Source organism: Ambystoma mexicanum, chromosome 2p, assembly GCF_040938575.1.
Source record: "Ambystoma mexicanum isolate Mex_15411 chromosome 2p, UKY_AmexF1_1, whole genome shotgun sequence".
Lineage (NCBI taxonomy): Eukaryota > Metazoa > Chordata > Amphibia > Caudata > Ambystomatidae > Ambystoma > Ambystoma mexicanum.
Window position 1 is genome coordinate 342672973 of NC_090923.1, and position 26395 is coordinate 342699367.

Below are 26395 nucleotides of genomic sequence, written 5' to 3' on the forward strand. Positions count from 1 at the left end.
TATCTGTTTCTACTCACAGTTTTGATCTTACTTTTTCAGTCTTCTCACAACGGAATCTATGAACTGCATTCTGAGCTGTAAAAACATAACCACTCCAGCCTAATAACTGGTTTATGCTCTCACCATTTCAAATTGTTGCGATTACTTCTTTCCCATCGCTTGATCTGTGAACCCATCGTAAGTGGATTTTGGCTACCTACGAAACTCTAATCCATGCACCTAATGCTACTTATGATATGATATTATATGGCATTTATAACGCGCATATACACAAGTGTTTCAAGGTGCGACGAGGCAAGGGAGGGGGAATAGATGTTAGACAGACAACGATCTTACTAGGCCAGGTGATATTGAGATTGCGCAAGTGCAGGGCAAGGTGGAAGGGGAAAAGTGCAGAGGAAGGGGAAAAGTGTAGCAGGGAGGGGAAGGAGGCAGTGCAGTGCATGGGATTGACAGTACAATTAATAGAATAAATAAATCAATAAGTAAAGTGCGGCCAGCTGGTGACAAGTGCAAGGATAAGTGCAGACATCAGGTGTCAAGTGAGAGTAGAGGACTATATGGATACAGAAAACAGTACCCAAGTGCAGGGGTTACCAGGGAGGCAATGCAGGTGTGCAACTGGCGGGGGAGGGAACCTGGGCCCGAGATCAGAGGGTAGCCAGGTGACCAGTGGAGTTTCAGTTTCAGCCAGGAGTTCAGCAGGGGAGAGAAGGAGAGAAAGCAGATGCAAAGAGGAAGGTTTTGAGGTGCTCCTGGACCCGGAGATGGTTATCTTCAAGTTTCAGTGAGGCAGAGAGACTGTTCCAGAGGGAGGCCCCAGCCGAAGAAAGGGATCTACCGCCAACTCGTTGCTTGGAGAAGCGACTGACCCCGAGGGAGTTGGAGGCAGATGAGTGAAAAGCTCGAGAAGGAAGATATTTAGGAAGAGAGAGTTGAAGGTATTGAGGCCCAGGCCCCAGACGGCCTTGTGGACAATGCAGAGGGTTTTGAACTTAATCCTCGCAGCCACTGGGAGCCAGTGCAGAGATTTCAGTTCTGTAGAGGTACGATCCTTGGGCTTGAGGCCAAGAACAAGTCTCGCAGTCCTGTTCTGTGTGAGTTGCATCACAAATCTGCACACCAACCCAAGCAGAAGCAGTGCTCCCCTTTCTTCTGCTGGGTCTGCTCCCCTTCCCTCTCTTGGGTCTGCTGCTCTTCCCCCTCCTGGGTCTGATCTGGGCAGATGCTCAATCTCACTGCCCAGTTTTGCATACCCACTCACAAGTCTAAGCGTGATGTGCACTACATTTTCCATCTTTCTGGTCAATGCCTTGAAGACCCGTCTCCATTTCATGGGATCTATCACTTTAAATGTCTATTCCTGACATTAACATTCCCTAAAGGAACCTAGGAAAAAGCCCTGCAATAGTGTTCTATATTAATAGCAACAAAGCATACAACTTGATCCTTTGTGGCTAAATAACAAATGACTAACATATCAGTAATGTTGTTTCTGATATATGCTCCTCACAGGGTTTCCACAGATGAGATATTCTAAAGCCAAGTGCAGCTGATCTTAGAATACTTTTCATGATGTCGGACCCAGTATATATTTAGATGCCACGTGCCGTGACCTTAGTTCTACCCTTTTAACGTAGCACTATGATGTGGAGGGACTGCAGTACCAAAGATGTACTAGCTTCCCGAAAGAGGGGCAGGCAGAGAGGGCGATGAGGAATCCGCGGGACGAACATCCATCAGAAAGAACATCGCAGAGAGGTAAGTCATTTGTTCTTCTAATGGATTCCTTACTCCCTTACTCCCATGGATTCCTCATCTATGATATACTCCCATAGCAGTACAGAGTAACAACACCCCTTAAATCAGAAAGCTCGAAGCACTGCTCCATAAAATGAGCCCTGCTTTGTTTGGTAATCCATGCAGTAATGCTTAGCAAATGTGTGCAGTGAAGCGCATGTCGCAACCTAGCAAATGTCCAGAACAAGGACTCCTCTCTGGAGGGCAGAGGTGGCAGTCAGACCTTTGATTGAATGAGCTATGAGGTCCTCAGGCACATCCTTACCAGACAAATCACAGCATTCTGAGATGCAGAGGGTGATCCACCTTGACAGGGTCTGCATGGTAACAGCCCTTCCAGCACGAGCACCACCATAACCCACAAAAACCTAGTCATCTTTTTTGATGCCCCTCATCCGAGAGACATAGAATCTGAGAGCCTGTACTGGGTCAAGTTGATGGAATCACTCCTCTGCCTTGGAAGGGTGAGGTAGAGGAAATAAAACTGGTAGATGGATCATTTGGAAAGATGAATGTCTGAGACCACCTAAGGAAGGGAGGTCTGACTCTCAATGTCACCTTCTCTTGAGGCCCACTCACCTGTATGGCAACAAGGAAAATCTCCTTGAACAGAACACGAATGCTGGGCATCCATTAGAAATGTCAATACCAAATTCAAATCCCACACTGGAACCACAAACTAGCATGGTGGAAACTGGTTACACAATCCCCGTAAATATTGCAAACCAGTTGGAATTGTGAAGAAAGACACCTGCTTTGGTGTCCTCTTAAAGGCAGAGATAGCAGCTAGGTACCCCTTCACAGAGCCAATCTGCAGGCCTATTCGGGCCTAAGACAGCAAGAAAATCCAAAACAGAGGATAAGGACCAGGATAAAGGGTCCAGATCTCTCTCCCAGCAGCAAGCCAACACTTAACACCATCTATCTAGGACGTAATCCGACAGGTCCCACTATTGGTATCTCGGCCTCTAAGCAGCCAAGCATGAAGGTTAAGGCTGCTGAGGTTTGGATGGAAGGCCCGCGCCTCCAACTGGGGTTGGGGGGCAGATCCACTCTCATGAGAAGGTGCCAGTGAGGGCAGATGGACATGTCCAGTAACTCCAGGTCCACGTTCTACAAGCCCACTCCAGAGCGATCAAGAGTAACTTGGAACTGAAAAGGTGCAGTCTCCTGAGAACCAGTAGAATGACAGAAATCGGTGGGAATGCATAGCGGAGGTCAAACGTCCAGTTGACCGTCAATGCGTCCAAGAGCTCCTTGCCGAGGTAATTCCCTGAAGCAGACCAACTCACACTTTCTGTTCACACTGGAAATGAAGACACTCACTTGAGGGGTTCCCCAGTGCAGGAAAATCTCCTCCAGAACTTCCAGGAAGAGCTCCTACAAGCGGGAGGCAAAGGTCTGCCTGCTTAAGACATCCGCTGTGACATTCTCTTTTCCAGCAAGGTGTGTTAATGGAAAAGCCCAACCTGTGCAATAGGCTACATGTGCGCAACAGATATATCCTGGGAGCAAGCTCAGACAAGCCAGTCATCAAGGAAGGGAAATACATGAATGCCTTCCCTCCTGAAGTGAGCTGTCACCACTGCCAGCTGATTGGTAAAAGCACTGGGTAGCGAAGACAGACCAAACGGCAGGACTTGGCACATAGGATTAGGCAACCTGAGGATCCAGTGACACCAACCAGTCCTGCAGGTCGAGGGCTTCAAGGATCTGGACTGGAGTGACCTTCTTGAATTTTTCCTTGCATAGGTGCAGATTCAGACGCCCCAGATCCAGGATGGGCTTCAAGCACTGGTCCCTTTTCGGAACCAGACAATAGATTGAGTACCAGCCCCTTCCTCATTCTGAGCACGGAAGCAGTTCAGTCCTATACTTCAACAGAAGTTGACATATTGCCTTTAAAAGTAGAGGTGCAGAGGCAGGAAGAGTTGAGAGGGAGGTGGTCTGAAGGATGCTGAATGGAAGGGAGTCAGTAACAGAACCACTCCGAGCTGAACTGGGGAATTCCCCCTCCCAATGGTGACTTGTGGAGGAAGTAACTCTCGCAGAGGCTTTGGCATACCGCCTCTCTGAGCACTTCTGTCTCTACCCCTCAGGGAAATGGTGAGCCTGTTACCTACCTGGGCAGCCTGACCTTTCCCTTGAGTGGAATAGAAGGCAGAGTGTCGAAAACCATAACCTCTCAAACTTGGCTGTCATTTTAGAGGATTGGAACTTCTTCAAAGATTTGTCAGCTTTCGCTCCATCAAAGGGCATATTCAACAGTTTCATCTGCCCATCCTGTGCAAACCCAGATGTTCTCATCCAGGAGTTCTTCTGACTACTATGCCAGTAGCCATGTCCAGTACTGATTGCAGGATTTGGCAGGGAAGCCACCCTGCCTTTGTGGACAATTCGCTCAACGCCCTCTCTTATATCACCTTCTGCGCGGTGTTTGACTGCTCACCAAAGTTCAGGGGCTAAAGGAAAATCCTGCCAGGGCAGAGGAGGTGTTAATCGCTTTCCCATATCTCCAAGGCAGTGAAGTGAAAGTGGACAGTAGCGGATTGTACCATCAAGCTCTCAGGGGAGGCATGGGTGGAATGAAAAGCCAGGCCTGAGGGGGCCAGGCAATGTTACATGCCAGCTCTCTATGTCACTTCTAGGGAGTCCTTGGATCAGAGACTCCTGTTCGAAAAAGAGGAAGAAGAGTGGGGCCAAGTGGAACTGCTTGGCGAGCGGGACGTCCTAAGCTATTTCTTCTTCTTCTTTTCCTTGTAGGCTGGGAATATGCCTTCTGACCGATGCCCTGCAACCCCGACTGTGATTGTTTGAATTGACTTTCTTCATGAAAAAGGTCAAACGTTTTGCCGTCCAATCCCAAAGCGTCTTAGGGTGCATGGATCAGCAAGACTTGCAGTCTTGGGTGTCACAATCCTCCTCAATGCAGTATAAACAGATTCTATGGGGTTGAACACCAACATTTGTCAGCCAGGTCCCACACAGGGCTTGAAACCTGAGGCCTTTGTGGGTTTCCACATGTCATAGAAACAAAGTAGTGTGTACATGAAGCAAACAGAGCGTGCAGAAAAAAAAACTAAGATCACAGCGCCTCAATATTTACTGGTCCCGATGTCATGTCCGCCACGCAGTCCGTTGAGGTGTCAGGCAGAGCCAACACAGAGCTGTGCTGCGCCCCCTGGTGGCAGAAACTTTTCTGAAGATAGAAAAACATCAATGAGCAATCTGAGGGAAGAAGAAAGCTATTAGAAGCATATGCCACATAATCACCCTACAGGGGGATGTTTCCATCTTTAAAATTATGTTGTTTCTGTTATTTCACTTTGAATGAGTACAGGCAATATCACTGAAGAATATACTTAGGCCAAGGTAAGATTTCGTGCATGCCTCCTCTGCAATGCTTAGTTGTGCAAGTAATGGGATCCTGGCATAAGCAAAGGGAGCTTTTTTATAAATTAAACAAAAAAGAGTGAGGAAATGGACAGTTCTTAAAAAAGACCACTCTGAAAGTTGAACTGTTTCTAGGGAGAAAAAAATATGATATTGCACAGAATTGTTTCATTTTATGATTATTATAATACACGAGGGGCCTCTTTACAAGAGTGGTGGCAGATCTAAAGCAGGCAGTATTACACAAATACCACTTATTGTAGCGCAAAGCATGTTAAAGGTATGGAGTACTGGCCAACAGTGTTATTCAAATGAAATACTGACAGCAGTCGATACCCCCAATTTAAGGGTGAAAAATTGCTTGTAAATACCCCAAAATGTGCCTCCACTCCAGAGGCGAAGATAACAATTGTAGCAAACCTCCTGATGTTTTTTCCAGTACAGAATTAATGTGCAAATAGGTTATGGAAACATTCAAAACAGAGTGAAAAAGAAGGCATCTCTGGTGGCCGCCTTATCTCTACTTTTACCAGATTACCACAGGCAGTAATAGTATTTCGTTCCAGTGGTAATACTGAAAAACAAAATTGCTGGGCCTGTAATATGGCTAGGGCTGATACTTTTGATTGGATGACACGGTTCAAAATATTCATACACTTTTAATTATTATTATGGTTCTTCCCCTCTCTTGCGCCCTCCTCTACCACTATCTACCATGCCTACAGGACATCCCATAGAAATGATTATGACCCGAGTCCTTATGTGCCTATTTGATCACCAAACATTTTCTTGGCGCTCTGTGGGGTCATGCTTTCTCCCTTAGCCAACACTGGGCTCTAAGGGGAACCACCCAGGCCAGAACCACTCGTAGGGTAAATGGGCTGTGGTGCAGGAAAGATGCTTGAGGCCTTGCCGGAGTTGGGGCTGGAAGTATGTATAGTTCTGGGCAAGTGTTAAGGCCACTGGTTTCCTGGAGATCTGTGGCCAGACCAAATCCCCCCCACTCACTATAGAACTCCATTGGGGAATCCAATCCATCTTCATGGCACCTGGGTTCCATCCCAAAGGGATGGAGTCCTCTTTGTCATCGAAGATGCGGCGCATGACATAAAGGGCCACTGCTGCAGTAGAGGTTGGTTGTGGCACTGAAGTCTCGATAACCGTAGGTGGATCCTGTCAGCGCAGGGCTGGGTCTTTGGCCGCAGAAGTTGGCGCCGGTCCCATAGGCACACGCTTGCGGTCTCCCAAGGGGTCCCTGCAGCCTTTTTTAATTGTGATGGGCCAGAAACCAACTGACGGCGCCGCCGGTATCAGGGCAGAGACCAGCTGTGCCTTGGCTAAGATGTAGAGTATCTTCAGATGAAAGGCTTCCAATTCCTCCGGGGCGGAGTACTGGTTGGCACCACTTTAACGCTTTGAAAAGATATGTGTGGGTCTCATGTTTTAACACTACTTTCTTTAAAATGTTTATTTTCATCTGGTGCAAACAACCACATTATTATTTTTTATTTAACCTGGCCATAAGTGCAATGAAACCACCCTCCCAACTCTCCAAACCACCTAGAAACCATTGAATTGCAGCATGAACATATACCGGGACAGGGTGTTTTGACCCAAAGATGTTGTGTTATCAGGAGTAATTCTTCACTAGGATTTCAGACTATGAAACCTTGTGTCTGTTTTCAGTGGCACTGTTTTTTTTTAAGGCAGAAAGGGGCATTAGTTTCAATGGGAAATCCCTTAATTGCTTCTTTGTCACTCTGAGGCCAGAAACACGTGAGTGGCTATTTTAACATTTTGAGAAAGAGAAGCATTGCCAGCAATTCTTTCTGTGCTCTATTATAATGAAAAACGACATTTTAAATCAAGGCTAATCATTTCCTTGAAAATTATTCTAAACAGAATATAGATGTTTCAGTTACTTACCAACGTCTAGAATTACTGACAATCACCCCATTGTCTATAGAAAAATTGTCTGTTGGCAATCCTGCAATGTTCCAAGCTCTGATCTTTATTGGGTCCCCAAGAGTTTTACTGAGAGAAAAGTCATCAGAGCAAGGTATGTTTTTGCCCTAAAAGAAACAGACATACAATATGTTAATTTTTTGCAAACAATATACAAAAAATGAGCCCATAAAACGAGGAGAAATTAAAGGCATACCTTGCACAACCGACTCCAATCCTTGGCACTCTGCTGCCGAAAAGCAGCAGTAAATGCTCCCAGATAAGCGATTACTCCCGCTGATATCAGGACATCTCCTGTCAAGTTATCATATGTGTTCTGAAGATCATCTGCAGCCTTGGACCATCTACAGTTAAACAAGAGATGTCATTATGTGTGACATCCGATCCCAATAATTTTTCTTTGCCCAACTCTTAAATAACCAACAACCAAGCATTCCAAGGACAACTGCATCATTAATTTACAAAGCGAAAGATAAAAATGGACACACTGCTGACCCACACCCATAGCACCTAAATGACAATCTAGCAAGAATATTAAAGGTTACTGGAAAATGCCAACTGACAGAATGTGCGCATTTGAGACTTTTTTTTTTAAATGTTTGTAAACTTTATAATTGCTTGACAATACAACAGGCACACAGGTGCACAGTACATTACGCAATGCTCTCTCACAAGTATAACACGCATGTTCCAGTAACAATAACATACAAATTGCAAATGTACAGGTTAACATCAATGGGAATCCGGGTCATCGACATTATCTGTGTTTCCAACACGCAATGTCTGTGGGTAAATTCGAAAGGGGGGCTATATGTCCGTGGGCCTGCAGGTAGCCGGCTGTAAGATGACCCACTGCTCCTCAATGTCCGAGGCCCAGGTAACGGCATGTAGCCTTTGGTCCACAGTGGGGCTACCAGGCCGTAGCCACATCAACAAAATGCAGCGTACCACAAGTAGCATGCAAAGGCAAGTCAATTTCCTATAGCTGCGCCACAGTGTCACAAAATCATGAAGCAAGCATGTCATTGGGCATGGTTCAAGAGTACAGTCTGGCAGCTCTGATACAGCCTCACATACTCCCTCCCAGAATGTAGTGATTGCTGGGCAGGCCCATAGCATGTGTAAATACCCTGCCTCATCTGCGCCACATTTCGGACATTTGGAGGAACGATCGCATGACACGAGGTGCAGTCTAGCAGGAGTGTAGTGGTATCTGTGCAGCAGTTTGAATTGTACTAAGCAAAATCTAGAGTTTAAGGACACTTCTCGCGTTTGTGTGCATATGGATTCCCGGGTTTTGTCTGTAATCTCAACCCCCAAGTCCCTGCCCCAGACCGCACAAAGCTTATGTAATGGTTGGCATGCCCGGTCCTGCAGCTGATTATACATTCTGGACAGACTCCCGCGGGACGAGGAGCCCTCCATGACCAGGTATAGTAGCGGGTCGTCGGGGGGCAGGAAATCCCTTCCACGCAGCTCCGAATGCCCGGTGCAGGCCAGCATAGTGTAACCACTGGGAGGAGCGGGCTTCTCAAGGACCCGGGCAGGTCACGCCACTCAGTGAAGGACCCCATATCGAAGACGTCCCGGTGGAGGTTGTAGCCAGCCGCCGACCAGCTGTGTGCAGTTGGGGGACCCAGGCAAGCAATTCCACAGAGGCAGGTCGCCGTGAAACAGGCTGAGGACACCAACCTGCTTCTCCATTTGGCCCCATGCGAAGACAGTAACCCCAGCAGGTCAGTGGCCTCCAAGTCGTGTACCAATGGGTGCAGCACCAGGGACCGCACATCGCGGACTCTAGCCGCCTGCCGCTCCAATCTGACATGAGGAAGATGGCTGTCAGCATCAAACCAGTATGCCGCATATTGCGCCTGAGTCGCGATCCAGTATCTCTCGAAGTTCGGGGCAGCCAACCCTCCCCGCCTGTATGGCCTTGTCAATGTGTCCCACTTCAGCCGGACGGCCCGGGAGTGCCATAGAAAACTATTAATATAGAGATTTAAGCTGGTTGAACAGCTCAGTGTCAGGCCAGAGTGGGACATGCAAGAAATGGTATAGTAGCTGAGGGAGCACCACCATATTGAGGAGTGCGACACGCGCAACAACCGTGAGTGGTAGCTTAGCCCAGACGCCTAGCTTCCGCATCAGTGCAGACAGGTAGGTGCCGTGTGACGGTGACACCTAGGTACTTAATCGTGGGGGCACTGTGGCATCCGTCAGCGGAAACAGTTTGGATTTGCTGTAATGGATATGATCTCTGGTTCGCCTCTGAGTCTCACCCCTCTGTTGGCGTGCCTCTGTCGGATCCTGTTAGCCAGTGGTTCCATCACCACTGTGAAAATCAGTGGCAAAAAGGTGCAGCCCTTTATAGTCCCCCTGGCGATCTCAAACAGGGCAGGGAGCAGGCCATTAGTACAGACCATGGCCTTTGGGAGCGCGTAAAGCAGCTGCACTCACGAAATGGGACCAAAGTTACTTATTTCCAACACGGCCCACAGGAACCTCCATGACACAAAATCAAAAGCTTTTTGTGTATCAAACGCCGCTGCTACAGCCTGCGCCACTGGATCCACCCGGCCAGGATGTCAAAAAAAACCTTCGGTTAAGTGCTGTGGAACGCCCCAGTACAAACATCGCCTGATCAGGGTGAATGATATACATCATGTATGGGGCGAGTCGAAGGGCCAACACCTTAGTGAAGATCTTTACATCGCTATTGGTCAAAGAAAGGGGGTGGTAGGAACCGCACTGCGTGGCCGTTTCATCGGTTTCAGAAGCACAGATAACCGCTTCCCGTAGTGTGGGAGGTAGCCTTCCCATAGCACAGGACTCATCCAATATGGCAGACAGCCAGGGCACCAGCCGAGTCTTGTAGCATTTGTAAAAGTCAATGGTGAGGCCATCGGTACCCGGCGCCTTGGTTGATGGCAGCGACTAAATGGCTCGCAATAACTCTTCACAGGACATTGGGACGTCTAGGTCCTCTCTGGTTTTGTCAGACTGCATCGAGAGCGGGAGGCTGTCCAGGTACGCCTCAAAATCGAGAGCAGTCGCTGCATCATTGTCTGCGACGCATAGAAGGAGTGGAATACCTCATTAACCTCTGCCACGGTATGGACCGGAGCCCCATCAGCCCTCTCGACCGTGGGGATATGTTGGGGTCCATGCTCCTGGCGCACCAGCCTGGCCATAAATCTAACCGTGCGTTCCCCCACTCCATACTGTCTCGCAGTCCCTGGGTCATCCAGGAACTTGTGCTCACGGTCCACCAGTCTCCGTAACGTGTCAAGGGCGTCCCCAATCTCACTGAGCGTGACAGACAGAGGGGATACAGCATATTGCACCTCAAGCTGAGATAGTAGGGTTTCGCTCTCTCGGATATCTCATCGAATTACCCTGAAGATCCCGGACTCCTTCACCAGGGCCATGCCACAGATGTAGACCTTAAAGGCCTCCTATAGGGTAGCAAGATAGTCCACAGTCCCAGTGTTAACCTCAAAGTATTAATCGATACAAGCTCAGCATCGAAGACCGGATCCAGGAGCGTGTTTGACTTGAGCCACCATGAGCGCTGCAATCCTTGCCCTTCGTACCACACCAGTGAAACCGTCACCAGGGATTGATCAGAGTAGGTCCTGGGCAGAATTGCCACTGCATCTACATGCCCAATGAGGCTATCAGACAGCAACCACCTGTCAGTTCGCGAATGCAAATCATGCACCATAGAATGAGAACTAGCGGGCCAGTGGGTGCAGCAGTCTCCAGGCATTGACGACTCCCAGCGTGGCCTGTCCCTCTAGAATGGTGCTGGCAGACCTAGTCAGCTGCCGTGCCCTCATCCCGGATCTGTCAAGGTCTATATCAACTATGGTATTGAAGTCCCCATCCCACAGTATAGAAACCAGGGGATTTAGGGCCATCAAGCAGGGAAGAAGAGTACGTTCCACAAAGTCCTCCATGGGCCCCTTAATGTTGTCTCCCGTCACCCTGATTATGCGCAGGATATTGAACTGGGAAAGGGACTCCAGATCCTTGTTCTTTTTGCTGACAGCGAGCACCTGCCTAGGTAACCTCGGATCTGAGTGCCATGATGTTGTACTCAGCCAAACCCACTCTAGCTTCAACTTCTGTGACACGTGTGTCAGTTTTCTCCTTGTGGGCCATGATAGAGCGGCTCGTGCCACTCATATCATCCAATTTGGTGTGCAGCGTTGTGAATCATATGCACATGTATTCCATCATCTTCTGTAGTCTGTGGGCACAACAGATGCCCCAGTGCAGCTTTCAGCCTCGCCAGGGGCATCATGGGCCGTAGGCGCCGTCTTAGTGAACATATTGATGGAGCTCTGTTTTCTGCCTGTCTCTTTGGTCCTGATAGCACCTCGCGTGTGTGGGGACAAGCAAGTCATGTTGCGCCAGCCGGTAATCAGTGGCTGAAACAGATATTGTACCTCAGCCTGGGTCTTCAAGTGTGCTATAGCTCAAGTCCCTAAGGGGACCCAATGTGGCTCGTAGTGCCAAGGCCTGAGGTATATTCAACTGGTTTCACCCAGACTAGGTTGCTGGTACATGGACCACCCCCCTACAGCTCAGAGGCACAGCATGTTTCTTGTGCTCCACAGGGCTTAGTCTGCAGTAAGCAGGTGCCAGACCCTGCATCGCTCTACGTGCATCAGGGTCAGCACGGCACAGTAGCGAGTCTGGTGGGAGCTGAGGCTTGTCCAGCAGCATGAAGAAAGGGATCTGGGGTTCGCGACCACACTCACCGCCCGTCTGACATCAGGTGTTCCAGCGTGGCTCTGGCGGTAGTGTGCGCCAGCATTAGCAGGTCTCCCCTCCTCTCAAGCGGCCATCTTGAACCGTGCGTAACAACGGCCCCCTCACATTTAAGACTTGATCAGAGAACAACTCCAGAGACAGATCCATTATTTAGCTCAATTATTTTCCAGTGAGCTTTGTGTGTCAGCAGCTTTTCCCCATTTTTGCTAAACACTTTATTAAAAACCACACATGTAGATGTGGTATTGGATGGATGCTATCAGAGTGATCTCAGTAAACACAGTGATACCACAGTGTCCATAGGTCACCTTACCAAATCAAACCACTCATTCAAGTCAGTAACTTACCAGAATGTCTCCTTCTAATGTGGTAGAGTCAGAGTAACTAAGCAGACAATGAAAAGGTCAGAGATGAAGAATTATACATAAGGAATAAGTTATTTACCTGTGACTCCAGTTCTCCAGCATTGGTATCTTTCAAAGATTGACATGCTGTAAATATTCCCTGTCGTCAGGCTGGCAATCCTCGGTAACAAAGAGCAGTTTAAACTTAAACTGAAAACGTTCAGTCACTTCTGTGCTCTAGTACAGTCATGTTGGGTCATACTGCCCACAGCCAATAGAAACACCTCCCGTAACTCCTCCACTGACGGCCATCTTCGGATTTGGTAAGCGCACGTGTGTGGCAGTAAGAGCCTACAGATGAGCCATGCGGGGCAGGTGGGAGGGTTGCAAGTGAACCTATGAAAGATACCAATGCTGGAGAACCGTAGTCACAGGTAAGTAACGTATTCCTTTACCAGCATTGGATCTTTCATAGATTCACATGCTGTGAATAGATTACAAAGCAGTATTACAAACAATACATACAGGTGGACGCAAACTCCCAGCACAAATAACCACTGGAGACTTACTAACCTCTCGCAAAAACGTTCCACAGAACCGACTGGCCAACTCTAGACTCTTCTGCGGCATCTCTTTCAACACAGTAGAACCTGGTGAATGTATGCACCGATCTCCAAGTGGCTGCATGATAGATGTCAGGCAGCGGGATCCCGGAGAGGAAGACAGTGGTAGCAGCCACTGCTCTGGTGGAGAGAGCCCAGGGCCTTCCCGGAAGTGGCATGCCGGCCTGTTGATGGTAGAAAGAAACACAGGCTGCAATCCACTTTGAAATAGAAGACTTGGACAGAGCTTTTCCTGGCCCACGTCCAAAAGACACAAACAATTGATCCGTAGACCGGATTGACTTAATATGCGCCACATAGAACTTGAGGGTGTGCACCACATCCAGCGTGTGTAGCGTCCGCTCCACTGGAGAAGTTGGAGTGCCAAAGAATACGGGCAGAACCTTCTGAGATGGAAAAAGGACAGCACCTTAGTCCTAAAAGTTGGGTTAGTACGCAGAATAGCCTTGTCCTTGTGAAACGTAAAATAAGGCGGTTTGCTGAAAAAAACCTGTATTTCACCCACTTGCCTGGCCGATGTTATAGCCACCAAGAAGGCAGTTTCCCAGGAAAGATGCTTAATGGATGCCTGGTGAATAGGCTGGAAAGGCGGCTTCATGAGCTTTGTCAGAAGCACATTCAGTTCCCATTCTGGAGTTGGGCGATGGACATGCGGAAAAGACCGGAACAGCCTACTTAAGAACTCCTTTATCAGCCGGTGGGACCACAGGGATGGGACCCCTGCAGAGCGGTTGTAACAGGAGATTGCTGCCAGGTGCACTTTAATTGATGAATGCGTCAAGTCCGAATGAGCCAGGAACAACAGATAAAGTAAGATGTTGTCTGGCCGGAAGGTGTGGGGCCGCAGGTGGTGGTTCCTGCACCACACCTGAAAATGTTTCCACTTGCTCTTGTAGCATTTTAAAGTGGATGGAGTTACTGCTCGGGTCAGGACCTCTTGGCAGTCTTGTGGAAGGGACCAAGATCTAAATTCTAAGAACACAGGAGCCACGCCGTCAGATTGTGTGAGGCCGGGTCATGGTGCAGCACCGCTCCCTAGTTCCTGGATAGGAGCGTCTGGTGTGGGTGCTCGCTGACGAGAGGGTGAGGAGGTCAGAGTAACAAAACTGTCTCAGCCATGCAGCGGCCACTAATATCAGTTTGCACCGATACAGTCTGAAAGTGTGGGGACTCAGGGCAACAGCTGAATCGGGCGGAAATGCATACAGGAACTTCACCATCCCATGGAAATGCATAGGTGTCCCCCAAGGTCTCCGTAGGGGGGGGAAAACAGCTGGTGAAGGTCTTGCATCGTCTGTTGTCGTAGGTGGAAAAAAGGTTGGAGTGCAAACATGGTCTGCTGTACGGCCCAATGCCAGAGAGCCTGAGCCTCCCTGGAAAGCTGTGGGGACCTGGTTCCCCCTTGCTTGCGGACATAGAACATGGACGTCATATTGTTGGTGTAAATCCGTACACCCTTCCCTGCCAGGAGGTGGAGGAAAGACTTTAGGACCCAGAAAATTGCCCGCAACTCCAGCAGGCTGATGTGCAGGATCTTTTCCTCCATGAACTTTTGTGGGTTGTTAGGGAGAATGCTCATTCAATGGCTAATTTCCCTAACTTAGTAAGTCCCCAGCTGCTTTGCTAGATTTTTGGAGTTTATTTTTCCACTTGGTAAGAGTGTACCACTTTTTACCCACTCTTACCTGTGTTTTGCCACGTGTATTTCATCTGTTTTTGTGATTGTGGACTCTGGAGTACACCACTTCAGTAGCCCCCTTCTTTTGTGTGTTACACAGCACCTTCAGTGCAGTGACACAGGGATGTCTTTTAGACTTTCCACCGACTCCATTTCTGGGGCTAACTACTGTCCCCAGGAAAAGGGTAAATTTGCCATTAACTTTACTTAGTCATTTAACCACAGATCCAGTACACCCCATCGTACATGGAGTACTGGAAAGGGTTAATCCTTAGCCCTTTTTATCTGTACCTCCTAGAGCATTGTTTCGCTCTTTTAACATTTAGACTTGGCTGGTGGCAGTGGTATCTACCCTAACTTATCTACCGTGATTATACTATATAAACATGGTATTGCTTTAGGCTATTATATTAGCCTCGAACTTAAACCCGCTTGACCAAATACTTTTTCTTTTGGCTCCGGTCAGGTTTATTCGCCATTTCTTTTTGTTAAATTCCTTCTTGTGTTTTACTTTGCACGGCGGGATTCTGCCAAGAAGCCCTCCTCTAGGCGCCTGGGTGTCTAGGTGGGCTGAATGTGAGGGAGGGGTGTAGTCACCCCCTGCACAGGGTATCCTAGGAAACAAACCCAAGTCGCACTTTGCCATGATTGGCTGAGGTGGTTGTCCGAGCCGGACAACCCCCCTGCTGCGTAATTGACAGCCAGGCTGTGTGAATGGGGGATTTTCGCATAAAAGTTAGTCTCTTGGGCTAGAAGTCAGAGTCACCACTGGAACTACAAGGAACTACAAGGAACCGAAGAGAAGTGGAGAAGTAGTTGGCTGCTGCAACTATCCTGTCCCCGTGAAGCCCTGCTGCAGTCCCAAGCTATCTACTCTTCGACGACCAGAGAAGATCCAGTCCGGAGTCTTCTTCCCTTGAGCCTGGTGGGGATAACCAGCTCATCTTCTACAGCCAGAGTATCCTCTTCTTGGTCGAAATGGCTGCACACTGCTGTAGTGGTCCGTATAGCCATCTGAAGAGCCTCTCCTGTTTTTAAGGAGCGCACCTTTTATTCACCGTCACTGCTGCCGGCTTCAGCCCTGTGAGGTGCAGACCCCTCCAGACGTCGTCCTTCGTACCGAAGCTCTAGGAACCATGGGTTTGCAGGAAACTACCAGGAACAACTGCCATGGCACCAGCTTCTTCATTGAATAAGGTACTGTGTTCTGCTTGAGGAATTAGGGTGAATCCCTTTTCTTCCTCTCCAAGGCTTGCCCTTGTCTTCCCTCCTTCTTATAACTTTTGCTTCCTCTGTTGGCAATATATAAGTACTCCTGGCTAAGTTGAATCGTGAACTATCCGACTGTGTGATCCTCGACAACAGGAACCAGGTTCCACTTGACACTGGCTCTGGCCTATTGACTCTTGAATTTCTGTCTAAGAGTGTTCTCTGGTTCTGTCTGCCTTGACAAAAGCATTGCCTATGATTTTTGTCCCCAACTCTCTCTGGGTATCTCAGGTGCTAAGTGTGTTTTTGCCCCGGTAACATTTCTTGCCGCGGATACGCGTTTCTTTAGTAAGACCGAACTGTCATTACTGTCAAAAAGTGATCGCAAGTGTATTCCCGGTAACGTCGTTTGTTTCACAACACCGGCCCACTGAAACACAGGGTACTTACCTTGAAGTTATACCGTACAAAGTGAATTGGGTAGTTGTAGCATATTTTAGGCTAAAATTGGTTTTGAATTAATAGAAGTGTCGTGTTTATAACAAATGGTTTAAAAATAAATGTACTTCTATTTTTTACCTGAAACCTTGAGTCAGTGTTTGCTTGAGTCACAGTAATTGTGGTCCCTTTGTGTAATCTCTGCTACTGCTCACATACTCTTGAGATAAGCCTGGCTGCTCCGCTATTGCTACCACTTTAACATAGTAGTACAGGCTTGTACCAAAGGTAAAACTTGTATTGCCACCTGTAGTCTTAATTGTGTGTAGTGGTCCCTAAGGGCACTGCACAGGATTCTGCCTAACATGGGTTGGTCCTGACAGTGGGCGCCCCTGCCTTTCAGTGAAGCATCCGTCATAACGGTGGCCTGATGGTCTGGCAACATGAAAGGAACACCTTTCACCAGATGTTGCCTCACTGACCACCAGTGAAGGCTCCACCTGAAAGCCTGCCTCAGAATGATGCGGTCGTCCTAGGGCCCTGAGGCTTGTATCCAAAGGGCATCCAGAAATTCCTGCACCGGTCGCATGTGTAGCCTGCAGTGAGTGATCAACGGTATGCATGATGACAAAATCCCCAGCAAAGACTTGTAATTGCGGACTGGGGATATCTGGGCACTGCTGAGGCAGTGCAGCTTTTCCAGAAGAGCGCCACCCTTTCATCCAAAGGTCTGACGGTGCAAGTTTGGCCGTTGGGTCTCGCTCTGAGAGTAACTGTTGTGATGGAACCAAGCCACGACTTGGGGAAGTTCATGGAGAAACCTAGTTGGTGCAATCACTGGATGGTGGCTGTGGTGTTGACTTCTGCAAGTGGGTAGAGCGGGGCTCTCACCAACCAGTCATCTAGATGCGGGTATATGTGTATGCCCCTTCACCGCAGGTGAGCCACCCCTGGTGCGAGGCACTTGATAAACTCCCGTGGAGCAGAATGCAGCCCGAAGAGATGGTAGTGCCAGTGTGAGCAACGAATAGGGATGTGAAACTAAGCGTCCTCTGGGTCGAGGGACACAAGAAGTCTCCCTGTTGTAGCTGGAACAGTACTTGTTGTAGTGCCACCTTACGGAATGTTAGTGCCTTTAGAAATCTGTTGAGTATCCTTAGGTCTAATATGGGCATCCAACCTCCTGACCTGTTGTGCAGTTCCTTTTTCCTTACCAGGAATTAGCAGGAGTAGACTCCCTTGCCCACATCGTCCTTCGGCACCTTCTCCATTGCAACTTCCGGTAGCAGAGCTCACACTTGCTGTAGCAGGAGGTGTTTCAACTTTTCGGTGTGTGAGCGGGAGGAATGTTCGGTGGAAAGTCTATAAATTCCAGTAAGTGGCCTTGCTGGAGAAGGGATAACACCCATTCTTTAATTGTGATGTTTCACCATTCTTCAATGAATCTTGACAGTCGTCCACCTATGGTGTTGCTCAAGTGGGATGACCGGGCACTGGGCTGGTCATGCTTGCTTGCCGGACTGGTCCCTAGATTGGAAGGAGCCACGGCGGCATTGTGAACCTCTGTAGGATTTGTATTTCTTTCTATACGGTTCCCCTAAGTACAGTGGTTTGTAGGAAGACTAAAACTGGCATGTTGAGCGGTTGTCCTGCGAATTTCTACCACAACGCCCTTTCCCCGAGCGAAAGGACTGGTGCCTCTGCTGTAGTGTGCGCAGGGAACGAGCGGTCTCTGTGTCTGTTTTAATGCATTGTAAAATCTTATCCACCTTTTTCCCAAATAGGTCCTTTCCGTCGAAGGGCATATCTATGACCCGGGACTGGATGTCAGGTCGAAAGTCTGTGGTCTTGAGCCAACCCTGCCTGCACAGGACCACTCCATTTCCAAGCTGGCGAAAGCCTGTGTCAGCGATGTCCACCGAGACTGTGGTGCCATGGTCTGACGCCAATTCGCCCTCAAGGTAGATGCCCATAGCTTCCTGTTTCTTGTCATCGGGCAGAAACTCCAGAATGGGACCTATCTTGTACCACAACTCGCAATCGTATTGTGCGAGGATGGCCATTGCATTCGCTTCCCTGAAAGTCGTGGCTGCGGTAGTAATTTCCGAAGACATCAAGGCATTTCCCCTCCTTGTCCGGGGGAATGGAGCAGGAGGATGAGGGGTTAGCTGACCTCTTTGTGGCGGCAGCAGAAAAAACACAGTCTGGCGTAGGTTGGGTGCAGAGGCAGGCAGGAGAGCTCTCTGGGGCCCTGTAGTCTTTCTACAACGGAGCCATAGCAGGATGGCCCAAGGTGACCAGGTGACCAGGCCATCCTCCCAGACAGACAGTGGTTGTTACATAGTGGAGGCCAAACTAAACCTACCTACACCTTGATCAACCTTTTTACTCTCCCCACGCTCTGTCCTATATCAAGTACCCAAGGACAGAAAGTGTAGAGTCTTGTTGTGCTTTCATTCGTTACCCCCAACAGGCACTGCCACTGTTTTTGGCACACCTCTTCTGTTCGGGCTTTGTTATTTTAACCTAAGTTACCCTAGGACAACTCAGTTAGTCGATGGGATATTACATTGTTGTGTACCCAGATCAGACTGCTGAGGTTATGCCGTAGATGTTCCTTTGTTAACACTTTTTCATGTACTCACATGCATGGATGTCAGTGGCTTAGGACAGACAGGGCTGAAACAATCACCAAGATTGTGAATATTTATTTATTTAAAAACAATTTCTCTTTACCTTCTTTTCCTGTCCCTATTAGATAAGCAGCTCATCAGCGCATTCTAGTACTAGATTGGGACTAGGCAGGTGTAGTAAGAAAATATATCTATCCTTCTGTCTTTCTCTGACAACCCTGTCCTTCATAAGCCACTTACTGTCTGAGAAAAAACCTCTGTGCTGCAGAATAATTTCACACTGTTGTGTTCTGCCCCCTTTTTGTGTTACAACCGTTACCAGTGATGGCATTACCCTGTATACTGACAATTGAGTGCCCCTTGGTCTGTGACATCCTCCCAGACATCCTCCACAGCGGGATGGACATCACTGGCTTTCTGCGTTGATACAGTATGCTGTCTTTCCGTTGTTCCTCCGGGGTAAGGCCGAACATCTTGGCCGCCCTGGCCATAAGCGCATGGAAGGCCCCTACCTCATCAGGGGATGAGTCCGTGATTGGAATATCATCTGGTTCCCTATTGGCTGTGATGAAATCTTCAAATTCATGGGGCGGATGTGTGGAAGCCACATCCTCCCAGTGGTCGGGATCTGTGTCTGTCCCTGTATCAGACAGTTGTGTGGAATGTCATCATCCTACCTGGATGGTCCAGGGGTATCTGTGAGAGGCAGGCTAGGCAGTACCAGAGCTGGAGCCAGTGCAGGTAAACTCTGTTGCAAGGTGGCCACCAGTGTGGTTAAGGTGGATAAAATGTCCAGTGGCATGTTCCTTTTGGGAGGCAACAATGGAGCTGGTTGCATTGGAGGCAAGTCGTCTGCTGCCGGAGACGTGTGCAAGGGTGGTAATACTGGCAATCAGATTAGGCTTGCCTCACCCCGTGGTGTACTAGGTTGTCTTCTAAGAGGTGGTGTCCTGCATGATGGGGAAGAAGGAGGTGACATGACAGCCTCTTCTTCACGCTCCTCTACATCCTCAGAGGAAGAAAGACTTGGCTCTACTACGACAGTACCTTCTGATAGTATGGCCACTCCAAGGTTAGGGTACGATGCTCGTGGTCAAGCCGCCATTGCTGTCACTGTGCTTGTTGGGGTGTCAGAGAAGTTTGTCACTATGGCAGTGGTGGAGATCCTATGAGAAACCCCAATGTTTCCTGTTGATGGGGCGTCAAGAAGGGTGTCACAGTCATCGACGTGGTTGCCATCGATCTTTGTCGACAGAGCAGTGTGTCTGATCGTCATCGTGGTTGTCGCTGTTGACTGCTTCGTCGGTAGGGCACCGGTGGACAGCGTTGATGGCCTTGGCACAGACGACTTGGAGGGAGGGCTGGGCGTTGACAAGGACTTAACCAATGCCGATTTCGAAGATGTCGTTGACGGGGTAGCTTTTGCAGCTGAAGACGAAGATTGGCTACTAGATTTAGACGTGGATATGGCTGATGGGGTTGCTTCCTTGGGGCAATGGAAAAGGCCTTGGCTGCTCTTCTCTGCAGACACCCCTGGGCCACTGACCTTTGGTGTAGACCGGTCCTTGTGGGAGGATCTGGGCTCGTTGACCAAAGCTTTCTTGTGCTTCCTCTTGCTGGTGGTGTGGACCTCATGCAAACCAAACCTCTTACTAGAGGTGGTTCGCTGGGTTGTCCAGCCCAGCCATAGCGAGGCATGGCTCCGTAGAGACGCAGAGTCAGAGGGACCGGCCACGAGCCACGCATTAAGACAATGGTGACTATCACTCAGTGTTTTGTTGGAGAATGACTGGTAGATTTCACTCAATGACGTGGTGAGGGTGAAGGCAGTAGAGGCAGTCATACTGATTTTTCACATAGACATTTTTCAATCCACAGTGTGTGCAGGCCATCAACAGGCTCTTCCTCGTGGATTCAGCCATGGGGTATGGCCAACTATGCAGACAATAAGCGGTTTAAGATTACTGGCGGCGGGAACGGTCCACGGATCCAGCAACGTGGCTGCTAACACCGGTCATTGAGACGACATCGAATAAGATGAAAACTCTTGTTGAAAATGATTTACAAGTTGAAATTGCATGAAAAATAGTTAAAGAGAGGATAAATGAGGACTCCTTACACTAACGTGCAGTAAAAAATCTAAAGATGGCCGACAGTGGAGGCGTTAAGGGAGGTGTTCCTACTGGCTGTGGGCAGTATGACCCAAAATTACTCTACTAGAGCACAAAAATGACAGAGTTTTCAGTTTAAACTGCTCTATGTTACCGAGGATTCCCAGTATTACGACAGGGACTATAAAAGATCCAATGCTGGAAAGATAATGTACATATGTCGTTCACATATGATGCAATGATTCCAGCCACTATCAACCATTATCAAAGTGTTCATTGAGAACTGTTAATTACACTACTCCTTATAACACTTCTTACAATCTGAGGGCCGGTCTATGCCTTGGAATCTAGAAATCCCACACTTATCTATTAAATATATTTATTTTGTAACCCTTTTATTTAAATCGAGTTATTTTGTACTTAACCATGCCCCCAGAAATTCCTACTTATGATACAGAAGATTTGCTCCATTTGTCAAAGATGTGGCAACGGTGAAAGTTGGGTGGGATGGAGGGTTTAAGTTACTTACCTGTAACTATTGCTCTCCAGCCTGGGTCTGGCATGGATTCACATGTTCATGAATACTCCTCGTCGTCATGCTGGGAACCATCAGTAAAAGAAAAAACAGTTTCACTTTAAAACTGTGGTTCTCATGTAAACCAAATACTATCCTCTGGGTAATATCCAATGACTGCTCTCTCCCGAACAGCCACCCCTGTGGCCATCTTCAGATTTGGTAAGCACGTAAAGTGGCAGTAAGAACCGAGGGGAAGGAGGGAGGGTTCGCATGCAAATCCATGCCAGACCCATGCTGGAGAACAATAGTTACAGGTAAGGAACTTAAACCTTCTCCAGCATGGGGTCTGGCATGGATTCACATGCTCATGAACAACGAATAAACAGCAGTACATATACACAACCACGGGAGATGGCAAGGCTCAACAGAAGCAATAACACACTCACCTCTGGAACAGACTCACCTCAAGTTAACAGGTTGCGTAGCACCGCTTGGCCGACTCTGAACTCCTCCTTGGAATCCCTGTTGACACAGTAGAACCACATGGAGGTGTGCGTGGACCTCCATGTAGCAATCCTACAAATGTTGAGCAGGGGAACACCACGGAGAAACACTGTTGTTGCTGCGATGGCACTGATGGAGTGGGCTCTCAGTCGGCCTGGCAGGGGCCTGCTCGTCAGTTGATGACAGTTCATGATGCAGCCTGAGTGCCACCTGGAGATGGAAGCCTTCGATAAGTCTTTTCTGTGATTTTCAGGTCCAAAGTTGATGAACAACTGAGAAGTCTTCCGAAAATTCTTTGTACGTGCCACGTAGACCTCCAAGGCACAAGCCACGTCCAGTGAATGCAAGGCCCTCTCCGCTGGTGATGAGGGATTAGGGAAGAAGAAAGGTAACACCAAAGGTTCATTGTGGTGGTATTCTGATGGTACCTTTGGCATAAAGGTGGGGTGTGTACGCAGTACCACCTTTGAAGCGTGGAACAACAAGTAAGGCTGTTTGCATGAGAGGGCCTGGATCTCCATGACCCTCCTGGCCGAGGTGATAGCCACGAGGAAAGCCATCTTCCACGAGAGGAACTTGAGCGGGACTTGATGCATAGGTTCAAAAGGAGCCCCCATGAGCTTAGTCAGTACTACATTGAGTTCCTAAGCCGGGTCTGGTGCCATCACCGGCAGAAGAGTCCTGAAGAGCCCCTTCAGGAACTCTTTGAGAAGCCTGTGCGACCACAGGGAGGGTCTACCCGGAGACCTGGTGTACCTCCATATGGAAGCGATTTGCACATTGAGAGAGGCGTGAGCCAATCCCACCTTGGCCAAAGAGAGCACATAGGGTAGGAGTTGAGGGCTGTGACCCACAGTGGGGGTGGGGGGTGATCTTCTGAGTCCGGCACCACACAAACGCTTCCATTTCAACAGCGACAAGGTGCGGTTCTGGCCAGGATCTCCTTACAATTCATTGGTAAAGCATACCTCCAAACTCTAGGGTTGCAGGAGCCATGCCCTCATGTTCAGCGACCACGGGTCATGGTGCAGAATCGCCCCTCCCTCTTTGATGAGAAGGTCCCGGAAATGCAGTAGTCTGATGGACAGGCCACTGACAGACGCAGCGGTATGGGCACCAGATCTGCCTCGGCCACATTGAAGCAATGAGTATTATCTTGCAGTGGTACTTTTTGAGTGTGTTCAACACAAGTAGCATGTTTGGAAACGGAGGAAAAGCGTACAGGAACCGTCCCTTCCACGGGGACGAGAACGTGGCCCCCATGCTCCTCGGCTGAGGGAACCTGCTGTTGAACTTCTGGCACTTGGCATTCGACGCCATCGCGAAGAGATTGATCTGGGGTGTGCCCCATTTGTCGAACAGAAGGTCCAACTGGTCCTGGCGAAGGAACGCAACTCCCTGTTGAGCGAGTCCATGATGGTGGTCTTAATGCCCACCAGGTGAAAAGGGATGAGGAACATTCCCTTCCGAATGGCCAGAGCCACAGATCCTGGGCTTCTCTGGAGAGTGCCAGAGAGCGGGTCCCCCCTTGCTTCCAGATGTAGAACATGGTGGTCAGTCAAAATCTCGAAAAAATAATCTCGAATAACAATAAGGTCGAAAAAAAAGACCGAAAAAAAAGTAGAATTTTTTTTTTTTAAATTATATATTTATTTTGGGGTCCGGGATTAAAAAAAAATGGTTAAAAAAAAGGGGGGTTTGGGGGGGAACCCCCCCATTTCGAATAAAAAACGTCAAAAAAAATTTGACCTTTTTTTTCGGCCTTTTTGTTTCGAGATTTATTTTTTCGAGATTTTTAAATTCGGTATTATGACCATAAACCCTAGAACATAGTGGTGATGTTGTCTGTGAAGATCTTCACCGCCTTGCCCTTCATCGATGGCAGAAAAGACTTGAGGGCCCAGAATACGGCCCGACTTTCTAGAACGTTGATGTGGAGGCCCTTTGCGTGCGGCTGCCAGAGGCCTCTGGCATGCAACTATCCGGTGTGGGGCCCCCATCCTTCTGGAGAGGCGTCCGTGGTGATTGTCTCCTGGTAAGGCAAAACTTGAAACAGAGTCCTCTGAACGAGATGTGGTCTTACACCCCACCACTGTAACGCCCGACGAAACTCCTCATTGAGGGATATCTTTTCCGCAAATGTCCCCAATATCAGCATTCGCCTTGCATCCAGGAACTCCTGCAGAGACGGACGAGGCTGATGCAGGAGGACATCATGCCCAGCAGCGACCTGATTGACCACTTAGTCGCCACTCGTGCCGATGATAAGCACTGCACTTTGCCTAATATGGCTCTCACCGTCTCCTCCGAGGGAGCCACCAAACATGTCACTGTGTTGAGTCGGGCACCTAGGAACAGAGCATCCTGACATGGTGTCAAGCAGGACTTTGGTTAGTTTATAGAGAACCCAAACTCCGTCAGCAGACGCACGTTTCTAAATGTGTGCTTGCTTGCCAGAGTGTGTGAGCGGAAACGCACCAGCCAGCCATCCAGGTAAGGGTTTACGTGGATGCCTTGTAGATGAAATGCACCACCACCGGGGCCAGGCAATTTGTAAAGACCCTCGGCCCGACTTCAGTCCGAAGGTCAGAGCTTTGAACTAGTAGTGCTGACCCTGAACCACGAATCGTAGGAACATGCAGTGTTTCTTGTGATGTGGAAGTAGGCATCCTCCAGAACCATCAATGTCAGACAATCCCCTTCCTCCAGTTGGCCGAACACATGCTGCAACATGACCATCCAGAACTTTTGTGACTTCAAGTACATGTTGAGACAACGCAGATCCAGGATCAGCCTCCAACACCCCCCACCCCACCATCTTCTTTCAAACCAGAAAGTATCTGGAATATATTTCGGAGCACTGGGGACGCTGGGGGTTGGATTCTATCGCCCCTTTCTGTAACATGGCCCACACCTCTTGTAGAAGCTGTGGTCCGTGTTGATCTTGTCGCAATTTTGGCAGAATACGAGGACTCCTGCTTTGGAACTCCAAGGTGTGAGCTTGTCCGAGAGCGTCCAGTACCCATCTGTCCGTGGTGCTCTTTTTCCACATGCTGACGAACTTCGCCAGCCGGCCTCCCACTGGGGTGCATAAATGGGGCCCGAGGCCACGGCCTGCTCAGGCCTGCTTTGGGGTTGGAGAATTGCCCTGCCGGCAGCACTGGCACTGTCCTCCGCTACCTTGAGAGCGACCCCTGTACGTTTCTTGATTGGAGGAGCATAAAGGCTGCCTGTACAGGGTAGTATAACCATTGGAAGATCTGCCGGGTTTTCCTCTGAATGAACGAAAGGATGACAGCCGTCATTGCTGTAAGGTTCCCAGGGAGTGCTTTGTCTCCGTGTCTCCATTTACTGCTTGCAAAGACTCGTCAACTACCTTGCCGAAGAGGTTTTCCCTGTCGAACGGCATATCCAGCACTTTAGCCTGAACGTCCTAGTGGAAGTTTGTTGCCTTCAACCAACCTTGCTGACGTAGAGACACCCCGTTCCCCATCTGGTGGAAACCTGTGTCCGCGATATCCACTGCCACTGTGATGGCATGGTCCGAGGCCACTTCCCCTTCTTGAAAAAGTTCTAGTGCCTCAACCTTCTTGTCCTCGGGCAGTAGGTATAGGAATGGACCCAGCTTGTACCAGAGTTCCCGGTCATATCGTGACAAAATGGCTAAGGTGTTAGCTGCCTTGATGGTAGAGGCTGCTGCATAAATGATCCTCTTGCCCATAGCATCCAGCTTCTTCCCCTCCTGGTCCAGAGGTACTATGGCTGTCGACGATGGATTCGCTGAGCGCTTCCTGGCTGCGGCCGAGACCACCGAGCTGGGCGAGGGCTGAGACCTTAAGCACCTGGGAGCTGAATCTGGCACTGTGTACTTTTTCTCTTAGGCGGGCCATACTTGGGTTCTTCATTAACGCTTGGCCTTCCTCGTAGATGTCGTCCATGAAAGGAAAGGACATGATGCTCTTTCTTCTTGACTCTCGCTGCTGGTACAGGAAACCCTCTTTCTTAGTCTCCTCAGGCACCAACTGAAACAGCTCATAGGCCCTTGACATCATGGAATGAAAGGCTCCAACCTCGTCCGGTGGGGAGGCCCCATGGGGCGCGTCCGTGTGTGGTGTTTCTCGGTCAGCCAGGACAAAGTCGTTGTCCTCGTCGGTGCCTATAGCCGGGGTAGCCGTGTCCGTGCCTGTGTCTGTGTGCGGAGCCAGGGCTCTGGGAGGGGTTGTGTTGCGGCAGGGTGATTGTGGAGGGGTCAGATGATGCCAAGGACCAGCGCCCCCTTTAGACTTTCTCTTCAACTTGGGTGGGCTCAACCTCAGAGGCTCTTGAAGGTTCCATGGAGGCGTAGGCCCCACTGCCAGGGGCATCCTCTGCTGGATTCTTGTGACCAGTATGTGCAGAGTC

At 49.1% G+C, this 26395-nt stretch overlaps 1 protein-coding gene across 1 annotated transcript in view; it reads right to left on the minus strand.

The window, feature by feature from the left end:
• The window catches only part of DNAH12 (dynein axonemal heavy chain 12), a 3791933-nt gene that overhangs the window by 896739 nt on the left and 2868799 nt on the right, over window positions 1-26395 (minus strand). The window contains exons 54-55 of the mRNA XM_069643677.1: window positions 7355-7502; window positions 7120-7265 (exon numbers count right to left, since the gene is read on the minus strand). Coding sequence (XP_069499778.1) covers window positions 7120-7265; window positions 7355-7502 — 294 coding nt within the window. The remainder of the gene's footprint in view (window positions 1-7119; window positions 7266-7354; window positions 7503-26395) is intronic.